Source organism: Pseudogymnoascus verrucosus (assembly GCF_001662655.1).
Source record: "Pseudogymnoascus verrucosus strain UAMH 10579 unplaced genomic scaffold scaffold_3, whole genome shotgun sequence".
Classification (NCBI taxonomy): Eukaryota; Fungi; Ascomycota; class Leotiomycetes; order Thelebolales; family Thelebolaceae; genus Pseudogymnoascus; species Pseudogymnoascus verrucosus.
Window position 1 is genome coordinate 841,701 of NW_017263654.1, and position 24,475 is coordinate 866,175.

The 24,475-nt window shown below is 50.3% G+C and overlaps 3 protein-coding genes across 3 annotated transcripts; 2 read left to right on the top strand and 1 right to left on the bottom strand.

Annotated features, from left to right (window-relative positions):
- Positions 1-988: 988 nt before the first annotated feature.
- VE01_01311 (putative Hybrid PKS-NRPS biosynthetic cluster) lies at positions 989-13,455 on the top strand (the record flags this gene model as incomplete). Its single annotated transcript, XM_018270835.2, has 6 exons — positions 989-1,616; positions 1,674-1,877; positions 1,928-2,365; positions 2,439-7,635; positions 7,705-10,247; positions 10,327-13,455. 6 exons carry the CDS (start codon positions 989-991, stop codon positions 13,272-13,274), a joined length of 11,958 nt encoding a protein of 3,985 aa, XP_018134601.1. The 3' UTR covers positions 13,275-13,455.
- A 251-nt stretch (positions 13,456-13,706) lies between these two features.
- On the top strand, positions 13,707-15,281 carry VE01_01312 (uncharacterized protein; the record flags this gene model as incomplete). The annotated part of the gene is made up of 3 exons (XM_018270836.2): positions 13,707-13,927; positions 13,992-14,335; positions 14,413-15,281. The coding sequence occupies 3 exons, from the start codon at positions 13,707-13,709 to the stop codon at positions 14,763-14,765; spliced, it is 918 nt and encodes a 305-aa protein (XP_018134598.1). The 3' UTR covers positions 14,766-15,281.
- Positions 15,282-15,371: 90 nt separating this feature from the next.
- On the bottom strand, positions 15,372-23,854 carry FSR1 (Type I Iterative Polyketide synthase (PKS)). The gene is made up of 6 exons (XM_018270837.2): positions 22,354-23,854; positions 22,007-22,286; positions 20,464-21,923; positions 18,222-20,382; positions 17,607-18,158; positions 15,372-17,547 (listed from the first exon to the last, which is right to left on the bottom strand). The coding sequence occupies exons 1-6, from the start codon at positions 22,638-22,640 to the stop codon at positions 15,493-15,495; spliced, it is 6,795 nt and encodes a 2,264-aa protein (XP_018134599.1). The 5' UTR covers positions 22,641-23,854; the 3' UTR covers positions 15,372-15,492.
- Positions 23,855-24,475: the final 621 nt, after the last annotated feature.

Genomic DNA, 24,475 nt, shown 5'->3' on the forward strand with positions numbered 1-24,475 from the left:
TTGCAAATTTCCATTGACCGTTCAAGTCGTGGACACTTTTTTCCTGTGGCGCTGCCATGTCGCTGTTGCAACTCTGTCCTTGTGATGCTCAAGGTTTGAGTTTCCAGAAAAAATACACGATTAGTTTTATTGCAGAATAAGATTCGGTTCATCTGTTTCAGTTTCACGTAACTGTCATACTTTCAAACCTGGTTCCTGGCATGGTACCTGATGTGGTTCCTGATATGATTGCTGACATGACAAGGAGTCTCTCCAAATATGGATGCTGACACAGCTGTGCCCCGATTTGGGCATCATCCACTAACCTCCGTTATATCAGCAATTCACATACGCCCAATCGCGTAATTCTCTAAGAGGACAAAACTAGGCCTCCAAGTAGGTCCTAAGACTTAGTGTTCTAGTCTGCTTTAGATGGATCAGCAATGTAACATAGTCTATGTAATATCACCCACGTGTTAGGTGCATGAACGTCGCGGCTTTCTATATGAAAATAGGCATCATAAATATATATATTTTCGTCGCACACTATATACTAGGTTTAGGATCAAGCACTCGTTACATCACCGGGTACACTCTTCAATTTCAACATTACTGGTTACATGATTCTATCTGTTGTTGAAGCCTCCATCGCCTTCAAAACAACACCAGTGTTTCTCGCATCTTTCAACTAGAAAGCATACACCCAACCTACTCGCAAGCTCTTGTCGATACTCTGTCACCTCTCCACCAATATAAAATCGGAATTTATTACCGGTAGTTGTTGTCACGAACGAATTGTCACTCTGGTCTACCTTGCGTCCATTAGCTTCCATAAGCCTTCAAACAGATCACTATCTCGGCGGTTTTCACGAACGTGTTATCACTTTATATACCTTGCTTCCATTAGCCTCCAAACACCCCGCTATATCTGGGCGGTTTCTAAACACTCGAGGTTATCAAATAACATCAAATTTACTTTACGGAAAGTTTACACACCAGATTCGCCACAATGAGCCATTCCAACGAACCTATTGCCATCATTGGCAGCGGCTGTCGTTTTCCGGGAGACTCTTCCTCGCCTTCTAAGCTTTGGGACCTCCTAAAAGATCCACGAGATGTATCCAGAAAAATCGACAGGTTCGAAGCCGAGGCTTTCTACCATGAAAATGGTCATCATCATGGAACGAGCAATGTTCTTCACTCGTATCTCCTGAACGAGGATACTCGCGCTTTTGATGCACAGTTCTTTAGCATTCCTGGGGGAGAAGCCAGTACCATTGATCCGCAGCAGCGCTTCTTGATGGAGGTTATCTACGAAGGACTCGAATCTGCTGGCCAGAAGATTGAGGATCTCTCTGGTTCCTCGACTGGTGTCTACGTTGGTGTCATGTGCAACGACTTCGCACAGGTCACGTATGCGGATATTCAGAATGTCCCCAAGTACGCCGCCACCGGAACGGCCCTAAGCATTCTCTCAAACAGAGTTTCCTACTTCTTCAACTGGACCGGCCCCTCCATGACTATCGATACTGCTTGCTCCTCCAGTCTTATTGCTGTTCACCAGGCAGTTCAGCTTCTCCGCAGCGGCCAATCCCGAGTTGCCGTCGCTGCTGGAACCAACCTTATCTTCACGCCTAGTGAGTAAACGAGCTTTCTGTCAATGCAATGGGAAAAGAGCTAACAACGTTATTCAGCCAATTACATCGCTGAGAGTAACGTAAATATGTTGTCCCCAACGGGTCGCAGCCGCATGTGGGACAGCAATGCAGACGGTTACGCACGTGGCGAAGGCGTAGGCTGTGTAATCCTGAAGCTGTTGAAGGATGCCATCGCTGATGGCGATGTCATTGAGTCCGTCATCCGTGAGACGGGAACTAACCAGGATGGACGAACTACAGGTAAGGTTTGAGATATCATGAAACCTTAACGCAACTTCTAACTTGAAAAGGAATCACCATGCCCAGCAGCAAATCTCAGGCGGCCCTCATCCGCGAGACATACAATAGAGCTGGTCTGGACCCGCTAAGTGAGACTGATCGTTGCCAATACTTCGAAGCCCACGGCACCGGAACCAAAGCTGGTGATCCACAAGAAGCAAGTGCAATCCATCAAGCTTTCTACCCGGCTGGTGGTCCAAGCAAAGAGGATGATATTCTCTATGTCGGATCTATTAAGACTGTCATCGGACACACAGAAGGCACAGCTGGAATTGCTGGTCTTCTGAAAGCGTCCCTCTCCGTCCAACATGGCATCATTCCAGCAAACATGCTTTTCACAGACCTAAATCCTGATGTTGAACCATACTATGGATTTCTCCAAATACCGACGTCGGCAAGGCCATGGCCTGCCCTACCCCCCGGCGTGCCTCGAAGGGCCAGTGTAAACAGTCAGTTATTCCCTCCCATAAAGATTTTAATGACGCCATGTAATTTGATGCTAACATGTCCAAATGTATTTAGGCTTCGGATTTGGTGGTGCCAATGCTCACGCTATTGTTGAGAACTACGTTCCTGCCGAGGAGCAATCTATCGCACGCAACTCTTCGGCCTCAGTACCCTTTGTTTTCTCGGCAAACTCCGAGAAAGCCTTGACTTCTCAAATCAAGGCGATTCGCAGCTTTGTAAACCGAGTAGACGACAGCGTCAATGCTCGAGATGTAGCTTGGACGTTGTCTCGCAAGTCGTGCTTCTCTCACCGAGCGTCGTTCGCGGCAGCCACCCTGCCTGCCCTAGCCGAGAAGTTATCCAAGGCTTTAGAGTCCAAGGAAGCCGACGACAAGGACGTGGGATTACGATTCAACCCCAAGAAGCAAAAGATTCTTGGTATTTTTACCGGTCAGGGAGCTCAGTGGCCTACTATGGGATATGCACTGATCCAGAGTTCGCCGGCTGCGTTAGCAACCATCCAGGCCTTGGAAGAATCCCTACAAAGTCTTCCAAAGAAAGACAGACCATCATGGTCAATTCAGGAGGAGCTTTCTAAGGCACCAGAGGTTTCCAGTGTCATGCAAGCTGAATTTTCTCAGCCTCTCTGCACCGCTGTCCAAATCGTATTGGTCGACTTGCTTCGGGCTAGCGGCATCGAATTCAGCGCTGTCGTGGGACATTCCAGTGGTGAGATCGGCGCGGCATATGCAAGCGGCTTCCTAACAGCGTCCGATGCTATCAGGGTTGCGTATTATCGCGGTGTCCTAGGGTCTCTAGCTAATGCCGATGGTGCTATGCTTGCCGCCGGTACTTCCATGGAAGATGCTACAGAGCTCTGCCGTCTCCCAGTCTTCCGTGACCGCATAACTGTGGCTGCGAGCAACTCTCCTGCCAGTGTGACGCTTTCCGGTGACAGGAAGGCCATCGAGAGAGCCCAGTTAATTCTGGAGGACGAGAGCAAGTTCGCCAGAATGCTGAAAGTAGACAAAGCCTACCACTCTCATCACATGGCGCCTTGTGCTGAGCCCTACATGCAAGCAATGTCCCAGGCCAAGGTGCAAATCCAGGAACCATCTTTCACCTGTCGGTGGTTCTCATCAGTTCTTGGAGGCCCAGAGGTCACTACTGAGATGGCTGACCAGCTATCTGGTGCTTACTGGCGAGATAATCTCATTAATCCTGTTCTCTTCTCCCAGGCTCTTGAAGCTGCCCTGGAGGCTATTGGTGAGCCAGCGGTGGTGGTGGAAGTTGGTCCTCATCCCGCCTTAAAGGGCCCAGCTAGCCTGGTCATCGGAGACAAGTTCAAATCGGATGTGTCGTACACTGGTGTTCTTGCAAGAAACATCAACGATGTTGAAGCCTTGTCCGAGGGCATTGGTGCCATCTGGAAGAACATTGATTCGTCTATACTGAGCTTTGCCAACCTAGATGCCCTCTTCTCTGATGTCCAGGACAAGCCCATGTTTCTCAAACAAGTGCCCAACTACGCCTGGGACCATGATCGTACTTATTGGAATGAGTCTCGAGCGACCAAGTCGATGTACCAGCGTACTGAGCGTCACCACGAACTGCTTGGTGTTAGGCTTGACGGCGGTGAACATGACTTCCGCTGGAGGAACTTCATCAAGCCTTCCGAAATGCCTTGGCTACGCGGACATCAAGTCCAGGGCCAGATGGTGTTCCCGGGAGCTGGGTTTGCCAGTATGGCCTTCGAAGCTTGTAAAGCCCTGGCGCCACTTGAGCAGATATCTATGATTGAGCTCATTGATCTTCGCGTTAGTCGCGCCATGGCCCTTACTGACGAGAGCCCTGGCGTTGAGTCTCTGGTGACTCTGTCCAATGTTCAAAGAGATGGGAAGAACGGCGTCATTTTCTGTGACTATGAGTGCTCCATTTGCCCAACCCCTGACAGTGTACCTGTCCGTGCTTCAACTGGTAGCATCCGTCTCGAACTCGGAACCGTTTCTTTGGAATCTCTTCCCTCGCGGAATGCTTTGGGCTTGGACATGAACAATGTCGACATGGATCACTTCTATAACTCGCTGGCAGCCCTGGGCTACAATTACAGCGACATGTTCACGGGCATCAGTTCTCTGAAGCGAACCACCGACACGGCTTCCGGGATTATCCATATTGACGGGGCGGAGGGTTATGATCCTGCCTTCATTTTCCACCCCGCGCCTCTAGATGTCGCTTTTCAATCTATCTTCGGAGCACTAGGTGCACCCGGCGATGGTCGTCTCTGGACTGTTCTGGTACCAACCTTGATATCTAGAATCAGAGTCAACCCACATGCTTGCCGAAACGCAGGATTAGGCATGGACATGCCTTTCGATTCCGTTATTTCGGTTACTCCATCCAATGGAGTTTCTGGTGACGTCGATATCTGCGATCAGGATGGTAATACTCTGGTGCAGGTTGAACGTCTACACGTTTCGCCCCTTACCGCTACCACCGAGCAAGATGATAGGCACATGTTCTCTTCTACGGAATGGACTCCCTTTTACCCGGATGCCACCAAGGACTTCTCTAAGTGGGTTCTAAGTGAGGAGGAACACGGCCACATGGTATTTATTGAGCGGGCATGCTTTCTTTACATGAAGCGAGTCCATGATGTCCTTACTCAGGAAGAACGTGAGAACTGCGACTGGCATCGCAAGAAGTACCTTGCCTGGGTGGCTGAAATTGTGGGAGAAGTTGCCGAGGGCAGGCATCCAACTGTCAGCAAGGAGTGCATGAATGACACCTGGGAAGAGATGAAAGACGAGCTTGAGGACTTTTGCTCATTATATCCCGACTTCCGCCTGCTAATTGTTGTCGGTGATAATCTCGTTGGCTGGATGCGTGGCGAGGTAGACTTCCTTGAGATGTACCGTGAAACAGGCATGCTTGAGCACATCTACAAGAACACCTACGGTTTCCCCGAGTATAATGCTTACCTAGGTAAGCTGGTTCGCCAACTGTCCCAAAGGTTCCGTCAAATGGACATCCTTGAGATCGGAGCTGGTACTGGATCGGCGACCGAGGCAATTATGAGCCGCATTGGCGATAGCTATGCTTCGTACTCCTATACTGACATCTCGGCGGGCTTCTTCCTCGAAGCTAAGGATATTTTTAACAAGCAGGGAGACAAGTTTGCCTACACCACTTTTGACGTGGAGAAGGATCCCATTGCCCAAGGTTACGCCGAGCACAGCTATGACCTGGTTGTGGCATCCAACGTCCTACACGCGACCAAGTCTTTAGAGACCACGTTGACCAATGCCAGGAAGCTTCTCAAGCCCGGCGGGTACCTTGTCATTCTTGAGATCACTGACACGGATCCTCTACGACCTACTTTCTTCTTTGGCACGCTTTCCGGTTGGTGGGTTGGCGAGACGGATGGACGTCCTCATCATCCTCTCCTCACACAGGCGAAATGGGACGCTGTCCTCCGAAAGTCTGGCTTCTCTGGACTTGACACGGCAACTCCTCCTTCGGGCGAGTTCATGGTGCCTCAAAGCATCATGCTCAGCCAAGCTGTGGACACACAAATGAATCTCATTCGTCAGCCGTTCTCCCCCAAGAGCAACGTGCAGCTGGATGACTTACTTGTCCTTGGTGGCCAGTCCATGTCTAGCTTCCAACTTCAGGAGGATATCATAGCCTTGCTGCAGCCTATTGCAAAGAATATCACTTTTGTAGAAAACCTCGATCTTTTGGAAGAATCCCACTTCACTTCGAAGCAGATCACTCTCAGTCTTCTGGAACTTGACGAGCCTGTCTTCAACCCCTTCACGCCTGCCAAATGGGCCGGTTTACAGCTGTTTAGCGAAAAGGCCCAGAATGTCCTTTGGATCACTCAGGGAGGTAGTGGCGAACATCCATACGCAAACATGATGATCGGCGTTGCACGTTGCTTGACATGCGAGAAGCCCGATCTACGATTCCAAACCATTGATTTCGACGCTATAGACAGTCTTAATCCCCAAATGATTGCCGAGGCAGTGTTGCGCCTACATATTTCCGATACTTGGGGCTCATTTGTCGAGGCATATGATACAGCCTGGCTTCTGGAACGTGAAATCCGTGTCATTGGTGGAGAGATGACAGTCCCCCGTTATATTCCAAACAAGGTTTTGGATGGTCGATATAATTCATCGCGCCGAACAGTCCAGAAGGATACTAACCTGAACGGCTCTGTTATTGCTATCTCCGCCGGAGAGGCGTCCTATGAGCTCCAGCAGGTTGTGACACCAGAATGGGAAGCTTTTACTAACTCGGGTCTTGCAGAAATAAAGGTAGAGCGATCCTCACTAGCGACAGTCAGCTTGGGATCCTTTGGATCGCTTTTCTTGACAATCGGAAAGCTGAGCGGTTCGGGAGAGAAGGTTCTTGCGTTCTCAGACTTAAATGCATCAGTCGTCAGTGTTCCCAAAGCCTGGGCTATTGCCTATAACGGAACCGGCGAAGAAGACTTGGGTGTTCTAAAGGCGGCCTTTGACGTCTCCTTGGCTCAAACTCTCATTACTGCGATAACGCCGTCAAGCGCACTTCTTGTCTATGAGCCTACGGCTGAGCTTGCAGAAGCACTCAAAGAGATCGCCGCGGATCAAGGCAAAAACGTCACTTGCACCACCTCGAGGACAGAAATTGCAAACAAGGATATCCTATACATCCATCCGTCAACCCATGCAAGAGCCCTTGCTTCAATATTCCCCAAAAGGTTGACTGCATTTGTGGACCTCTCTGGCCGAGGACATACAGGAAGCCTTGCTCCCCGTATTGAGAAACAACTACCTATCCAGTGTCGGCGATTGGACGTTGCCGATTTGATCGGCAGACAAGCTTTCACACGGCCTTCTGGTAACGAAGATACTGTGGTCAATGTCCTAAAGCGTACTTTATCATACGCTATTGCCCATCCTAGCAGCTCTGCTGAAGAGTTTCCAGTAGGTGATATGACCGGGCAGACACTCGCGAACTTCGATGCCCGCGTGAAGGTGCTGAACTGGACTACCAGCGAGACACTTCCCGTCAATCTGTCTCCCCCTGAGGACGTCATCCAGTTCCGTTCCGACAAGACCTACTGGCTGGTTGGCCTTGCTGGACAGCTGGGTCTTTCCATTTGTCAATGGATGGTCAAGCGTGGAGCTCGTCATGTTGCTTTGTCTTCTAGAACCCCCAAGATCAGCGAGAAGTGGCTCAAGTTTGTTCAGGCTGACGGCGCAGAGGTGCGCGCAGTGCCTTGGTATGTAAAATTTTCACCCCTTTCCACATAATTTTAGTTTGTAACTAACGAACTGGTCACTCTTATCAGCGATGTCACTGATCGTCGATCGGTCATGCGGGCTCACAAGGCCATTTGTGACACAATGCCACCCATCGCAGGTGTTGCCAATGGTGCTATGATTTTAAACGATGGAATCATTGCACAGCAGCCTCATGATATGTTCAACCAGACTCTCAAGCCCAAGGTTGACGGCACGCGCTTCTTGAACGACATCTTCAGCAAGCCTACGCTTGACTTCTTCGTGGTCTTTTCTTCCCTTGCCTACGTGACCGGAAACATTGGTCAGTCCAGCTATGCTGCTGCCAATGCATTCATGGCCAGCGTCGTCGAGGGTCGCCGTAAACGCGGCCTTGCTGGAAGTGTCATGAACCTTGCCGGGATCTTTGGTATTGGGTACATCACCCGCACAGATCGTGGCATCATTGAGCGTCTCGGAAAGATGGGGTACTCCAACGTGTCTGAGTGGGATTTCCTACAGTTCTTTGCGGAGTCCGTCAACGCCGGCCACCCTAATGTAGGATCTGGTCATGATCACGAAATCTCATCGAGTCTCAGACCGTATGACCCTAGCCGAGATGAAAATCCTCCGGCCTGGCTTAATATCCCCCGCTTCTGCTACTATAAGCGTTCTACGGCTCTCTCTTCCGCCCAGGAGGATGGCAAGAATGAATCTGTGCGCTCTCAGCTCAAGGAGCAGAAGACCAAAGATGACGTTTACAAGGTGCTACTTGCTGGTCTCACAGCCGTCTTGTACAAGAATCTCGGTCTGCGACCAGAAGACAACAATATTGCCCCTCATACTCGACTTATTGAGCTCGGGATCGATTCTCTTGTTGCTGTGGACATGAGATTCTGGTTTACCAAGGAACTGGATCTTGACATGCCCGTGCTAAAGCTGCTGGGAGGCGCATCAGTAGAGGAGATGGTCCAGGACACGATGGAGCGACTGTCACCAGAACTTACCCCTAACTGGGTTAAAGAGCCGGCAGAAGCGGAGGCCTCTACGGGTGAAGAAGAGGTGCCGACTATTGTCATCCCAGACGACGACAGTACGTCCAACGGCTCCCCGTTGAGTGTCAGCGAGAATGAGACCCCCGATAGTGAGGCCACCACGCCGCCAGCTAGTCGCAGTCTCTCGGAAGCCGGTTATCCCAAAGAGGGACTATCGACACCGCCACTGGATCTAGAGCTAGAGCTTGCGTTCGAACGGAAGGTGAAGATGTCGTACCCTTCTTTGCAGTTCTGGTTTCTGATCCAACATCTAGGACAAGACGCCCCCCACGCTTTCAACGTCAGCTTCCGAGTCGCTCTGAAGGGCAGAATGGACATCAGCCGCATGGAGGAGGCAGTCAAGTCGCTTGGAGAGAGACACGACGCACTTCGCACTGCTTTCTTTGACGACTCCGAGAATGATTACGAGCCTACCCAAGGCGTCTTGTCACTCGACAACTCCCCATTACGCCTAGAGGTTCAGAAGATTGCTAGTTTACAGGAGGCCATTGACTTCAATGAGAAACTTGACCACTATGTGTTCGATATCCAGCGTGGTCGTACCATCCGCATGGCAATGCTTTCGGAAAGTGATACTGCCCATTACCTTATCCTTGGATTCCATCACATTGCCATGGATGGTTTCAGCTTCGACGTCTTTTTGCGCGAGCTTGGTGCGCTATATGAAGGCAAGGCGCTGCCTCCCGTGACAATCCAGTGGAACGATTTGATGGAAGAACAGCGACTTGGCGTCGGGAATGGATTATTCAAAGCGGAAACAGACTACTGGCGGTCTACTCTCGCCACGATTCCTGACCCTATCCCGATGCTCCCAATGGCCAGATCTCAAACCCGAGTGTCTGTCACAAAATTTGCCTTCGAGGAGTGCCCTATAACAGTCTTAGATGAGAAGACTGTCAGGGGTATTCGCGAGCGCTGCCGTGAGATGAAGGTGACGCGCTATCACTTTTTCCTGTCTATTCTGCGCATCATGCTATTTGAACTTACAGACGTTGAGGAACTATGCATTGGAACTGTCGACGCCAATCGAGGTGACAGTCGCGCGTCGAGTACCATTGGCCTTATGGTTAACGTCTTGCCCATGAAGTTCCAGCGCAGCACCAATAAGAGCTTCACTCAATTAACACAGGAGGGCCGTGACCAGGCCTATGCCGCTCTTGCGAACTCCAGGCTCCCTTTCAAGGCCATGCTGGATCAGCTTGCAGTTCCTCGCTCGACTCAATGCTCGCCAATCTTCCAGGTAGTCTTGGACTATCTGCCGCACAAAATCGAGACCCCCGAAGGCCTGGGAGCCCCTGGAGATGAAGTTAAGGCTACTCTGAACTACAGTTTGGCCGACATGGTTATTGATGTCAACGATATTTCGTCGACCGAGATCCGCCTTCGCTGGCGCGGACAGACTTCTTTGTACTCCGAGCGAGCAGTTAAATTGATGCTGGATATGTTTACTGAGCTAGTCAAGAAATATGCTGTTGCCGATCCGAAGCTGCTAGTCGATGGCAGTAAGCTCACGTTATATAATTCAGCCCAGGTTCAAGCTGCCACAGGGATTGCTCTAGGTAAGTCAGCTTCTCGATACTAACTTTATACTCGAGGGGTGGTGGGGAGGAGGACAATTTTGCTAACAGCTTATTACAGGCTCCTCTATGGTATCTCAGTGGGGACCAACTGTCTCTCACGTCATTGATGAGAACAGCGTCACCCATCCCGATACTCCTGCTCTGAAGGATGGTCTCGGAAACTCTCTCACATATTCTCAAGCATCCAAGCGTGTCAATCAGATTGCTAACGCGCTTCTGGAGTCTGGCATCGAGCACCGTCGCGTGGCCGGGTACCAAGAGCCCACCGCGGATTGGGTCTGCTCACTTCTTGCAGTGTGGAAGATTGGTGCTGCTTACGTGCCACTGGACTCGAGACAGCCTACCGCAAGAATCGCCGTCATGCTAGCCGGTTGCAATCCATCGGCCGTCGTTTGCCACCAGGAAACAGTTGACAATTTGACTGGTATTAACGGCGACGCCATTGTTATCAATATTTCTGATCTTCCTTCTATGTCAACCACTGTGGAATCTCTAGCCACCAAGGCAAAGCCAGAGCAACCAGCGCTTCTCATCTTTACATCTGGATCCACCGGAACTCCAAAGGCCGTCGAAGTCCGTCACTCCAGCTTGAAGAACATTATCGAGGGTGTCACAGCCACGTATGGGTTTGACCAAGCGAGACAGACAGTCCTCCAGCACAGCGCGCATAGCTTTGACATTTGCTTCGGACAGATCCTTCTAGGTCTCTGCAACCGTGGAAGCGTCTTTGTTGCGCCCAAGGATAAGCGTGCGGATCCTTTGGAGCTGTGTAAAATCGTTCGAGATGAGAAGATCACCATCGTCATGTCCACTCCTGGTGAGTACAGCCAGTGGCTTCGTTTTGGCAGGTCCGAGCTCCAGGCCGCGGATTCTTGGAAATTCGGATTCTCTGGTGGTGAAGCAATGCACGGCTCTCTCAAGGCTGCCTTCAATGACCTTGGTATGGATGTGACTTTGATCAACGCCTACGGCCCAGCTGAGACGATCATTCTAAGTACAACAAAGGTTGTAGACTACAAGAATGAAACTAGCGACTACTCAGAAGCTGTTTCCATCGGCAAGCCCATTCCCAACTCTGGAGTTTTCATCGTTGACAGGAACATGAAACCGGTTCCCAGCGGGGTCACCGGCGAGATTGTCATTACAGGTGCAGGCGTAGCTAATGGCTACTACGGCCAGAGCGAGCTCACCAAAGCCACTTTCATTCGTGATACTCTCACCCCAAGTGGATACTCTGCTAACTACGGCGGTGGTGTTATGGCGAAGATGTATCGCACCGGCGACAGCGGTCGCTATGATGAAAATGGCGAGCTGCACTTTGAAGGACGAATCGCCGGTGACTCCCAGGTCAAGCTAAACGGGATCCGTATTGAGATAAAGGAAATCGAGTCTGTCATTGTCAAGACCTCCGCCGGTGTGCTCCACGACACTATCGTCTCGGTGCGTCGAAACCCGGACTTTCTTGTCGCCCATGTCGAGTTCGCCCAACCACTGGAGCAAGCCGAGCAGAAGAGCTTTCTGTCGTCTCTTCTTGCGCGCCTCCCACTTCCCAAGTACATGAGTCCCGCTTTGCTTGTGCCGATTGATGCAATTCCTCTCACACCGCATGGCAAAGCCGATAGAAAGGCTGTGCAAGCACTCCCATTGCCAACCCGCGACGATGACGGCAATGAGCAGAGTCTCACTGAGACGGAGCGCGCTTTGAAGAACCTCTGGATAGAGGCTCTTCCCGAGGAGTGCACTCTTGCCGTTGCTATCAAGCCTGAAACCGAATTTTTTAACCTTGGTGGCGGCTCCTATCTTCTAGTCCTAATTCAGGGACTAATCCGCAAACGCTTCCATGTCCTGATACCTGTTATGAAACTCTTTGACGCCAGCAGTCTACGGGACATGGCTTCAAAAATTGATGCTGCGGCTGCTATCGCAGCCGTTGATTGGGAAGCAGAGATAGCTCTGGAAGAGGGTCTCAAAGCCGGAACTAATACACCGAACAGAAAGCCTTCATCAGGCGAGGGTCTTATCGTGGTACTCACGGGTGCCACCGGATACCTGGGCAAACGATTGCTGCGGGAGCTGATCGAGAATAAGGCAGTATCTAGGGTCCACTGTGTTGCTTTTCGCGGCACTGACAAGGACTCAGTCTTGGAGCCAGTCCCAGAAGACTTCAGGTCTCGCGTGGAAGTTCACTCGGGCGACCTAGCCTCACCTTTACTCGGCCTGGAGGCCGAAACGTTCAACGCTTTGGCCCTGGAAGCCGACGTTATTATTCATAGCGGTGCTAACCGATCGTTCTGGGACTACTATCAGTCGCTTCGTGGACCGAACGTCGTCTCGACGAAGACGCTGGTCAAAATGGCCGCTATTGGTTCTACCCCCGTCCACTTTATCTCCAGTGGCGGATTGATCCAGCCCGGTTTAGACGCAGAAAGTTCCCCGGCATCGATTACAGATATCGGAGCACCTCCCATCGACGGATCCAATGGTTATATTGCTTCCAAATGGGCGTCTGAGGCGTACCTAGAGCGCGCTGGCCGCGAACTTGGTTTGCCGGTTTATATTCACCGAGTTACCCGTGCACCTGCTCAGGATGATACCAGTCCGACTGCTCTGCCGGAGGGCCTTATTTCTGACTTCCTCGACCTCACCTTCAAGCTTAAAGCTGTCCCGCAGCCTCAGGGCTGGCGCGGCTCTTTCGACCTGCTGCGAACATCGGAGTTGTCGCATCAGCTAGTGGACAGCTTTATCCAGTCGTCGGCCGACCCGACCAACGATAGTGAGAGGGTTCAATATGTTCACTATCCTTCGACCGTCCGCTTACAAATGGAGAATGTGGTGGAAGGGTTACAAGCTGCCAAGCAGGTGGCCAATGGTGATGATGTGGAAGGTTTCGAGACCCTCCCCCCACATGTTTGGGTCGGCAAGGCAAAGAAGGTCGGCCTAGATTGGCATTTCGCTGGCCAGGACTTTTCGGCATTTGGGGCCGAGGGTGTTTCATTGAGAAGATAGATTGATGATTTAGTTTGTGTTGATATAGATTGTGGTGGCGTTATAGTGTTATTATTTCGTCGTCTGTTTATTTTTTTGTCTTGAGCTGAATAAACAGTTTAATCTTAGTTTAAATACCCGATATATTTTCTTCCTTTCGAGCACTTACTTTTCATAACTATTTTTTTTTAACTTATAGTACATTATTTATCTCATCATTTAGCTTTAGGATTAATTAAGTCATTGGTTTTATCAGTATATTGTAAGACAGCAAACGGAGCGCTGTTTTTTTCTCACGCGCGCGCGCTTCACCCTACATCTTTCACGTGTATGGTGTACGTCATCTTGCGTCCCTGTCAGTTTTCCATTCTTCTAACAAAACATGATTTGCACAGAGTTTCTAAGATTAGCGCTGTGCGCAATTGAGTTGAGAAGCACCAGAACGTTACGAATATGGCCACTACTGCACAGAGCCCGGACTGCCTAGTATCTGCTTTAAATGATAGCCCTGATACCAGTTCCGAGGATATCGAAGAAGGGAGAGATGTATACCGGCCAGGCGGATTCCATCCCGTCTACATCGGCGATGTATATCATGACAAGTACAAAGTGCTGAACAAGATTGGATACGGCGTGTATTCCACTGTCTGGCTCGCCCGAGACCTTCAGGCGTCGTTAGTTTACCAGCGTGTCTATTTCGTTAAACACTCTCCCCATAACTTAACATACGCCATCCAGGACCGACGGCGATGCCCGTGAATTTGTTGCCCTCAAATTCCTCACCGCTGAAGCCTATGGCACAGAAAAGGACATCTTCGAGAGGGACATCCTGAAGCACTTGAAAGCCCAAGATGAGGAACAGCTAGGGTATGCACAAATCTGTCATCTCATTGACGACTTTGAGCATAAGGGCCCGAACGGGACGCACGTGTGCCTTGTGTTCGAACTTATGGGCGAGACTCTCCGAAGCTTTGGCGCCTGGTTCCCAGATAGCATGATCCCGAACGAGGTGATGCGGCGCATCACTATCCAACTACTGTTAGCGATTCACTTTGCACACAATAATAATGTCATTCACACTGGTATGAGTTATTATTTCCCTATTTCTACTTTTGTCCAGATGCCGAAGTCTCGTCTTCATCTCTAATCTTGATCTTAGATATCCAACCGAGCGATATCTTCGTCAAGATCAGGGACTACACACTCATTGAATCCGGGTATCTCGTTGAGGCGCCCATTCCGCAGCAAGACAAGGCTGAGAAACGATACACCGTCATCCGTTCTCGCCCCCTTCGTCAGCATTACTTTAACAACGACGACAGATTCGACCACTTCGATATTGTCCTCGGTGACTGGGGCGTCGCAAGCTGGGCCGATAATCACCTCACAGAGGTCATCCAACCCCTCGCTCTCCGTGCCCCTGAAGTTCTGATCGTTGATGAAGATCAATCCCTTGGAACGGCCATCACCCGAAGATCTTCTTCGAGGTCGCTGGCTATATGCACTTCCTAGCCTCTAAGTTGCTCTTAGATATTCCCTTGTTTCATTATTCAAAGGTCGCCTCATCAAGTAACTAAGGTGCACAACCGGATCACCGTGAGGGCATCAAAATCGTGAGGGCGGCGCCAGTCACCCGCTAGTCCAGATGACATTGTCACAACCATCGAGCCGGTCCCACTAGAATTTGCGCATGACAGCAGCCACGGCGCTGGCGATGTTCTCAGTAGTCCTGGAGGATTCAGAAGCTAGGATAAGAAGAATTTCTGAATTTTGACGACAATGTATAAGCTTGGTGGTGGTGTTGCATAGTAGAAGAGTTCTCCTACACCATAATTTCGGTTTATTGCTAGAATTTCACGCGTCAATACTCAGTTGCGAAACGATAGAAGAGAGAAATTTGTCATAATCTGGCTCGGAAGCAACCACTCCTATTGAATACTAGAAATTATCAGGGGCTGTGGTGTCTCTAAAAAGGTGTTTATGCGGCGAACTAACCCTAACGCGTTTTGGTGTTTTAGTGTTTTAGTGGCCTACTCGTACGTGAAATACGTTACCTTATTTTTTACAAAACTTAAAATTATGTATACTTAGTGTCGCAGGAAGGGATCTAGAGTGTTTCTCCGTTGTAAAAATATTCATTATATCAAAGCTCTATCTAAATATATCAAAACTCTCTGCATTATGCATTTATAAACACCTCCGTGCCTATATATAGTATGTCCAATTTAGAGTAGGCCGGTTAGTTTAAGAAACCGATTTCTTTCCAAATGTGAATGTATTTCCTCGCCACCTCCTCAGGCACGGGCCCAACGGCAGCAAGGGTCTTAGAATGTTCAAGAGTGTTTTTCACGTCCAAAACGAGCCCGCCGCAAGACATCCGAAGATAGTTGCTGTCTAAGAATTCAAGGAGAGTGGAAGCTGGGTTGTTTCGCTGCGGTGCTGCTCGTACGCGCTCGACCCACTCCTTGAATGGGATTAGGTTTGGGATCTTCAGCGCATCTGCTAGGATAGCATTCATCTCGCGCCACGGTTGGCCAACGGGATTTTCGATGTGGTAGATGGGGTGAGGAGTGCGATCAGACAGGACCAGGTCTGACAACGTACCGGCAATATCGTTAACCGAAGTCCAGTAGACCTTGCCGTCCACGTCTGGCAAAACGTTCAATGTCTGCGACGACTTGATCAAGAATCCAAAATGCTCCATGGGATTCCAGTACCCGCTAGTCTTAGACCCGGCAATCTGTCCTAGACGAACAGCCATTGTGCGGATACGGTTTGTATGCTTTTGTATTGTGTCCTCGAGCATCCTCTCACATCCCCATTTTGCGTCACCGTAGCCGTTTGGCAACACCGAGTCGATGGTGTGTCTCTCCTCGGGCACGATTGTTTTAGCCTCGCCATTTCCAAGACCATAATTGCCAACGACGCCGATGGAAGACACCATCTGGAAACTAAACTTGAAGCTCTCTGGGCGCCCGGACGCGACTTCGCAAGTAAAATCGATGAGATTGCGCATAACTTGGAACTGCGACTCAAAGCCGGCTAAGGGGCGCTTCGCACTCATGGGCCATGCATTATGGATGATGTGGGTCACGGAACTGACGAGTCCTTCGTATTCACTCTTCGACAGGCCAAACATTGGCTTCGAGCTGTCAGTCTGCAACACAAGCAGCTTCGGCTTGAGGGCTTCAGGGAATCGAATGCCCTTCTCCCTCATAGCCTTGTATTGACGGTTGTAGGGCTCGGCTCTGTTCTCACGATTTAAGCAGACGACTGTCTTCACATCAGGAAGCTGTGCGATATGGTAGACTAGGTTACCTCCTAGGCTTCCTGATGCTCCTGTTACCAGAACAACTTTCTCGTTCTCTTTTGGTGCGGTAGATGATGGCGAGGAACCGGGCGCGGAGAACCCGATCGTGTACTTGTGGACGTAGTCGTCGACGGCTTTCTTGCGAGCTGCTAGTGCCGCAGTTTCGCTCTCAGTACGCTGCGGCGCACGGTTCCGCCTTGTGAAGTCTGCCTCTATTGTAGGAGCTGCATGGAGCATCGGCTCAAGCTGTGTTTGCGGATTGACGGCATGGCTTGGATTTATCAACCCAAGCAACAATTGCTTCAGATCCGCCACGGTCGGACACTCGAGGAAAAGAGACTCGTGCTGGATGTCAAGCTCGAGCTCGTCTCGGAGCCGACTCACAATGACAAGCGACAAAAGAGAGTCTACGCCAGACTCTGCGAAGTTTGTATCATCGGTGAGATCCTCGATTGCAAATCCACTCTCCTCTGAGATAATCTGGAGAGCACACTGAAAGTCGACAGGGGGAGAAGGAGTCGTCAACCCCGTTCCACTGGTCACCGGAGTCGATGACCTAGAGTCGGTGGAGCTCGCAGAACTGTTGGCTCTAGGCTCCCCTAGGAACTCTTTAAGATCGCTAACGCTGGGGTATTCGTAGAACAGTGCGTTGAAATCAAGGTCCATATCAAGTTCCTCCCTGAAGCGAGCTGAGATGGTTAGCCCGAGGAGAGAGTCGATGCCGACCTCGGCGAAAACGGTGCTATCGGTCAAGTCGGCCATAGAGAGCCCGCTCTCGTCCGAAATTATCGACAGTGCCTTTTCAAGCTTGTATGAATGGGACTCCCTGGTGGCTGGAGGAGGGGATTGACCGAGACCCGGTGCAAAAGCTGGGGTCGTACTAGAAGGCTGCTGCTTGATCTGTACGGGTTGCTGTTTCTGTGACTTGATTCCGCTTTCGATTGACAGGACTATCTTTAGGACTCTACGTGGTACGCCTTGTATCTAGAGGGGAAAGTCAGCACGAATTGGTTTTTATACGAGGGAGGGCGAGGAGCACGAACCGAAATCTGCCCAAAGAAGGCAACGACTTTCTCGCCGTCAAAGATGACAACATCGCCGTGCCACAACTTGTCGGCCCCCTCTTCCATGCGTGTGTAGGTGGTGTACTCCTTTTCAAAATCTATTGGCTCAAAGATTTGCAGTGTGCCCCATCCATGGTTCATGTAGACCTCGACGTCTAGGTCGGTCCTATCATTGCAGTTCATTGTGAATCCACAGGATTGCGTCAAGGAATCAATAATGGCGGGATGAGTATGATAGGTGCCGCCTCTTTTCACACTCCCATAACTGAGGCGACTTGAGGCCTCGAGCGTCGTGCTGTTCAGGACAACTTCGTCTATGGCACGGTAGTCGTCGTGGAACCGTGCCAACGGCCGGATAGCACGATACACCATGGGGCGGTTGAATCGCGCAGTGGTTTCGGCGGCGATCCCGTCCCGGAGAGCTTGCATCTTCCTCTTCACATTGGCTGAATCTTCTTGGAGTACTTGCTGGAGGCTTCTGTCCTTGAAGCGAAGAACGCATCGTGCATGCTCTTGTAGTTTCTCCTTGTTCTGCAATCAAATCGCGTTAGCTCACTATTAGATAGAGGTTAATAGGTGACGGGGTACACTCACATCAAAGGACATAAACTTCACAGATGCAGATTGGGATGGCCAATCCACTTCAGCGTGTGCCTGAAGGAGCTGTTGGGTAGCACCGACCCGCAGGATCAGTGCCTTCGAAATAGTCATGTCCGACACATCTACAAGATCATCCTGCAAATCAGGACGATAGCGCTCACGGAGGTAGGTGCCTAGGGTCAACGCCATATCGGCGTAGACAGATGGGGTGCAGAGTGGAATCCCGTCGACCTCGTGTCCTTGTACGAGCGGGCTTAGATCCTTGCGCGCGATATCTGCCTCGACGACAATATGAGTGGCTTGTGAATCGCCTGTCTCTTCTACAACCCGATGCACGGTTGTGCTCTCGAGCTTCGAAGAGTTGATCATCAGGGGTGGATCCCCTTTACGTAGAGACCAGTCGTTCACATATTGCATCCAGTACTCCTTCAAGTCCCAGCTATAAGCTGGCAATGGGATGACGGTATGAGAAGCCTTGAAATCGCGCTGGTATTCTGCCCAGCGGATATCAGATCCTGCAGCGTAGAGAGTCTTCAATGTAGCCCCCAGGACCTGCCAGGCCGTTCTGCCACGCTGTGACGAGGCGAGAGATGTTACTTGCGACCCTAGAACAGCCTTGACCATGCCTGCGATAGCCGGATGCGGGCCGATTTCGAGCATCATCGTGCGGTCAGTTATGATATTTTTGCCTTGTGCGGCCAGGAGTGCCTTTTGCATGTTGACAGGCTGGCGAGAATGGCTTGCAAGGTACTCGGGGTTGAAGCTACCACTGCCATCCACAACCGTGCCATCCAAGGGGCATAAGACGGGGATCTTGGCACTCAAAAACGTTACACCGCTTGCGATTTTCTTAAAATCCAAAAGCATTGGGTCCAATTGAGAGGAATGGAATGCGTAGGGAACACTGAGAAGTGTGGATTTCATACCCGAGGATGTGAGCACTCCCTTCACCGCGGATACTTGCTCCTTAGATCCCGCCAAGACAGTCTCGATTGGTGAGTTGATGCACGCGATTTCGTATTTGTTGTCTTTCAGAACGCCTGCGATTTCATCCACCGACCCCTTAACAACGAGCATTGCGTGAGTGTCACGCGTGCATTTTTCTTGAAGCAAATTAGCTCTATTGCCGACAAGATAGATCGTGTCTGCGTCAGAGAGCACTCCCGCAACGTTAAGCGCAGCATATTCTCCTAGGCTGTGCCCGACAACAGCAACGGGGGTGATATTCCACGATGCCCACATCTTGCTTAGCGCGATTTGCATGCAGACACTCGCGAGCTGGACAGCAGTAGGGGCAAAGACGCCAATGTCTTGTTCCTCGGATTGGATAACCGACAACATGGATGGGAAGCCTAGACTCTGCCCAACCTGATCCAAGCGGCACATCTCATTGCGGAAGATGGAGAAGTTGTCGAACAGCTCCTTTCCCATCCCGGGGTACTGGGCGCCCTGACCAGTGAAGGTGAAGACAATCTTCGGGGAGCTCTTTGGCCTCGTCATTCCCGCCTTGTCCCGAAGGGCTGTCTCAATCTGGGCACCGATTTCTGCGGCAGTCGAGCCAGCGACCATCACACGGTGCTGATGATGCATGCGACGTGCAGTGGTGGTGTACGAGAGCTGACCTAGAGAGACATCGGGGTTCTGCTTCAGAAACGCAAGTATGGAACTGAGGTTATTTTGGAGCGATATGCCAGTTTTGGCCGATATAGCCACGAGGTGAGAGCTTCGTGGGTCTGCGTCTGCAGTGAATTTCTGCCGAATGGGCGCATCTTCGATCAGCAGGGCCGAGTTCCCACCTGCGGCACTGAAGTTGTTTACAAAGGCTCGCCTAGGCTTAGAGGGGTCGGAGTTCCTGTCCCAGCGCCTCGGCTCGAGAGCTATATTGACGTTTCTTTCCTGTAGATCGGTTGGGAAATTGTGGTTAATCTTTGTCTTGATTCCTACGTGAGGAACCATCGTATTTTTCTGCATCATCAGCAGCACCTTGATGAGACTCGACACACCCGAGGAAGCCTCGCCATGGCCGATGTTGGCCTTGGCTGATCCGAGATAGAGCGCCTCGTCACTTTTCCTTCCCCGTTTGACCAGGGACAGTGGTGGTGCAAAGGTGTCTAGCACACTAGACATCTCTCCAGCATCGCCAGCTTGTGTACCTCTGTAACATGAGAATTAGCATCAATCTATATGGGAACGAATAGGGGCAATGATGCCCTTAGGGAGCTAAGGAGCTACTTACGTGCCATGCATCTCAACGTAGCTAACAGTATAGGGATCAACAGCACCTTGGTTCAAAATTTTGCTGAAAATAGCACGCTGAGCTCCAGAATGTGGTCGGGTGATCGACTCTGACTCTGCTGAGTGGTTGGTGTAAGCACCTAGAATAACTCCTAATATCGGGTCATTATCCGCAAGAGCATCATCAAGGCGCTTGATGATAACAGTCCCGATTCCTTCTCCACGGCAATACCCATCGGCACTATCATCGAACGTCTTGCAATTTCCTGTCCGTGAAAGAAAGTGTCCTCGATCGAGACCTGCTGTGAAATCGGGGTTGGTTAGGACGTTCGTTCCACCCGCAATGGCCGTATCGATATCCCCACGCCATAGCGAGTTGCACGCCAAGTGTATTCCAGCTAAGCTAGAGGAGCAAGCCGTATCAACCGCATAACTCGGGCCACTGAACTTAAAGCAGTAGTTTATGCGGCCCGGAATAAACGCTCGATTCCCACCTGGGATGAAGTAGGTATCGATATTTTGGGCGCTATTTGTCTCCATCCAGTCATTGCTCGTCACGCCATAAAAGACGCCGATACGATCAGGTCTGGTGGAAGGAGTGGCATCCGAAACAATACCGGCTTGTTCGATTGCTTCATAGGCCGTCATCAAAGCAAGTCGTTGCGCAGGGTCGATTTGGGGTGCCTCTCGCGGGGAAATATTGAAGAAACGGGCATCAAACCCGGCCGGATCGTCAAGCCAGCAGCCGAATTGCGCAGCGCTCGTGTTTTTCTTAGTTTCGGTGGGGTCGACGTGTGTTTTGGTATCCCATCGCGAGGCCGGGACGGGTTTGTGAACATCTAAGCCTTGGTGCAAAAGATCCCAGAATGCTTCGTTGTCTTTGGCACCAGGGAATCGCCCAGACATGCCGATGATGGCAAGCTTAGGCTGCTTAGGACCAGAATATGAGGAATCTCCATTGGAGGTTGGTTTGACATGAGTTATCGTGGAAGGCACCAACGTTCTCAACGGTGTCTGCTTGAGAGCGGTATAGATGAGCTGGTCGGCAGCAGTCGCAATAGGAATGATCCTGAATGATTCTGGCCCTACCTTCTGAATGTAGTCCTGCAATTTATCAAGGATATCGCTCCATCGGATTGGTTGAAGTAGAACTTGCCTAACCGCAGCCTCTAAATGTTTTGCAAAATTTCCCTCTACAATAGCTCCTGTACTTGAGGAGAGAGGAATGTGCTTAGAGGATAAGATCGACCTAGAGGTTATATCTCTAATGATGTGGCTAATATCAAATTCAGAATATAAATGCTGGGCGTGATATGGTCCGTATATTGGGATGCTCTTGAACCTAAGACCCCTGAAGCTCTCGGAATTTATGAGTTGTGCGAGTGATTTTGGTGGTCCGCTCACGGTAATTCCGGTTGGCATATAGGCGCTCACATAGGGCCTGCTTGTTAATGGCAGTGCCTTCAAAAGACGAAAATTAGTAAGTTCGTAGCAGATAATGGTGCAGATGCACTAAAAAATTACTAGGAGCTGTATGCACTCACAGTTTGCTCACAGAACTTATGAACGGCTTCAAATGAAGTCGATCCACTGACGATGATGGACCAGCTCTGGTCAGAATTATCGTGCAGAACGGGTGCCACTCGGTTTGCAGCAGCAGACACGCATACGCCTGTCCTGAAGGCTATGGTAACTGCACTCACGGCCTTTGGAACGAGATCCAGTATGCTATGGCTGCAGCTGACAGCGGATGCAGAAAATGCACCTGTACAAAGACCGCTAATCCGAGACTTGTTTACATCATAATGCCAACTGTCTGCTTGGCTATTATTGATTAACTGTTAGCTTTCATCATATAGTAGGCCATGGAGGACATTTCTTGAGCGCGTACCTAATGAAAATCGCCAACTGATATATGCAAGTAACAGCCATATCAAGGGGTATACATCGCTTGCCACTCTGGTTCCACAAGAGTAAGTCGTCAAGACAGGTAAATCGAGGAACATCCTCTCTGGCCTGGTGCGGGAGTTTGTATATCTCCGCTCTAACTGCATCGTATGCTTTGACGAGGAAGTCCTCTAGGACTGGGTTGTCTCTGTGCTGAAGCAGATCTCTCAAGTGCGGCTGTATATCATATGTTTGGTCTCCAAAGAGATACAACTTGAGAAGACCTGCCATCGTCGAGACTTGCACTGTAAATTTCAAAACATCGACGAAATATCCTAAACTCTTGATTTTGATCTGAACTCTTTTGCCAAAATAATTTTTGACATTTCTGCGTTTCTTTTGTACATTTCTATGGCCACCTCACTCAGATGCAAATACAGGATTATCCTCGCATGCAACTCGAGATCCAGCGACGTGCCCATGTTTCCCGGTGCTTGCGCCTCGTGGATAACTCAGATCTAGGAACAAGCCCATGTTTCCCGGTGCCTGCGGTTCTCTCGCTGCACAACGGGGAGTATGTGAAAGCGAAAATAGATGATTACCCGATGCCATCGTCGACACCGGGAGAAATGAGAGGTATGTGAAAGTGAGGATTGATGATTTCCCGATCCCATCATTAACGCCAATGGAAGTATGCGGAACTCACCAAGAGAAGCTTACCTGGAATACCGGCGCCACGTGCAAGGTATACAGTATAAGGAATGTTTCATTCCCCGACGCTGTCGAGTGGCTGATATATACTTCGGCGGGTTTTTCTTGATCCTTTGGTCCTGAGCCGCACCACAGCGCATAGCTCGACGTTAGTGAGGGCGCAGCCGAATCACTGTAATTAGGCCCTGTTACAGCCGATAGAAATGGCTCGCTACCTTAATGTATACACGCAGTATTCCGCTTAAGGTAAGGTGCAGTGGAGGCGTTGTTTAGTATAATTAAGAACTATTTTAGTACTGTATCAGGAAGGGTGTGTTTGCCCTGTTGAGATAGGATGTTCGGGAAAGGCTTTTGTTGCCAACTGTTGCTAATGTCGATGACACGTGCACAGGCAGTTCCTTAGAGTTGGCAGGTGGTATTCGGGGAAGCGTAGTAAGCTAAGCAAGTCCGCGGAAGCCTCCCCTTACTCTACTTCGCCGCCTTGTCGGGGAATCCTACGGGGAAAATTTGCCGGCGGAATTATCGGGGACAGTCGGGTTTTTGTCTCCAAGGTCGAGGAGCATACGTGCAGCAATTGTGGGACTTGGTGTTCCGATTGCTGCATGTCAAAGCTAGCTCATAGCTCATAGCGTGGAAAGATAGCTGACGGGGATAATGGCGGGGAGAAGGACGGGAAGAATGGATGTGGCGAGTGGAGATTGAAGGGGAAGAGTGGAGAAAAGAGTGGAGAAAAGAGGAGAGGAGAAGATCCCCCGAAGCGATCTGGCCAAAGTGGAGTTTATATGTGCTTGACATCTATAACATACTTATCTTTAAATATACTTCAGTGTAGTTAGTTACATCATACCAAAGCATGTGAGGGACACGGAAGTGCATGGATGCATGCACCGACATGCGCCGAGCACGATATGCATGATCTAAACGTGCGCGATATACGTTACGTGACACTGATCTTACCTAGGGTGGTCAGACAAAGCCAACCCTGCGTAAGAGACGTTGCGCAGGCGGATAGCAGGGGGCTGGGATAAAGCCAGGATTAGAGAGTGCATTAGCCAATCGCCAAAGTAGGCTACGAGGAATATGAGGGATACGACCTGGTATGGAGATATTACTCATCTACAAAACCAAGATAACGTAAGACATGGCATGGGTGTTGACATTTGCATTGGCGTATTGGCGTTATTGGCGTTATTGGCATTGGCACTAGCATTGCCACTACTAGCACTACTAGCAGTAGCACTAGCACTATAGCACTCTAGCATTATTACTCTAGCTAGCACTGGCACGGTACGGTGTAGCACTGGCACTCTAGCCTCTAGGACTGACTGGCCTGGCGTGCTTCTTGCCCTCCACTCGTCCTCCCTTCCTCCACATGTTCCACCTGTTCAACCTCGCTTACACCGCGGGTAGCCGAT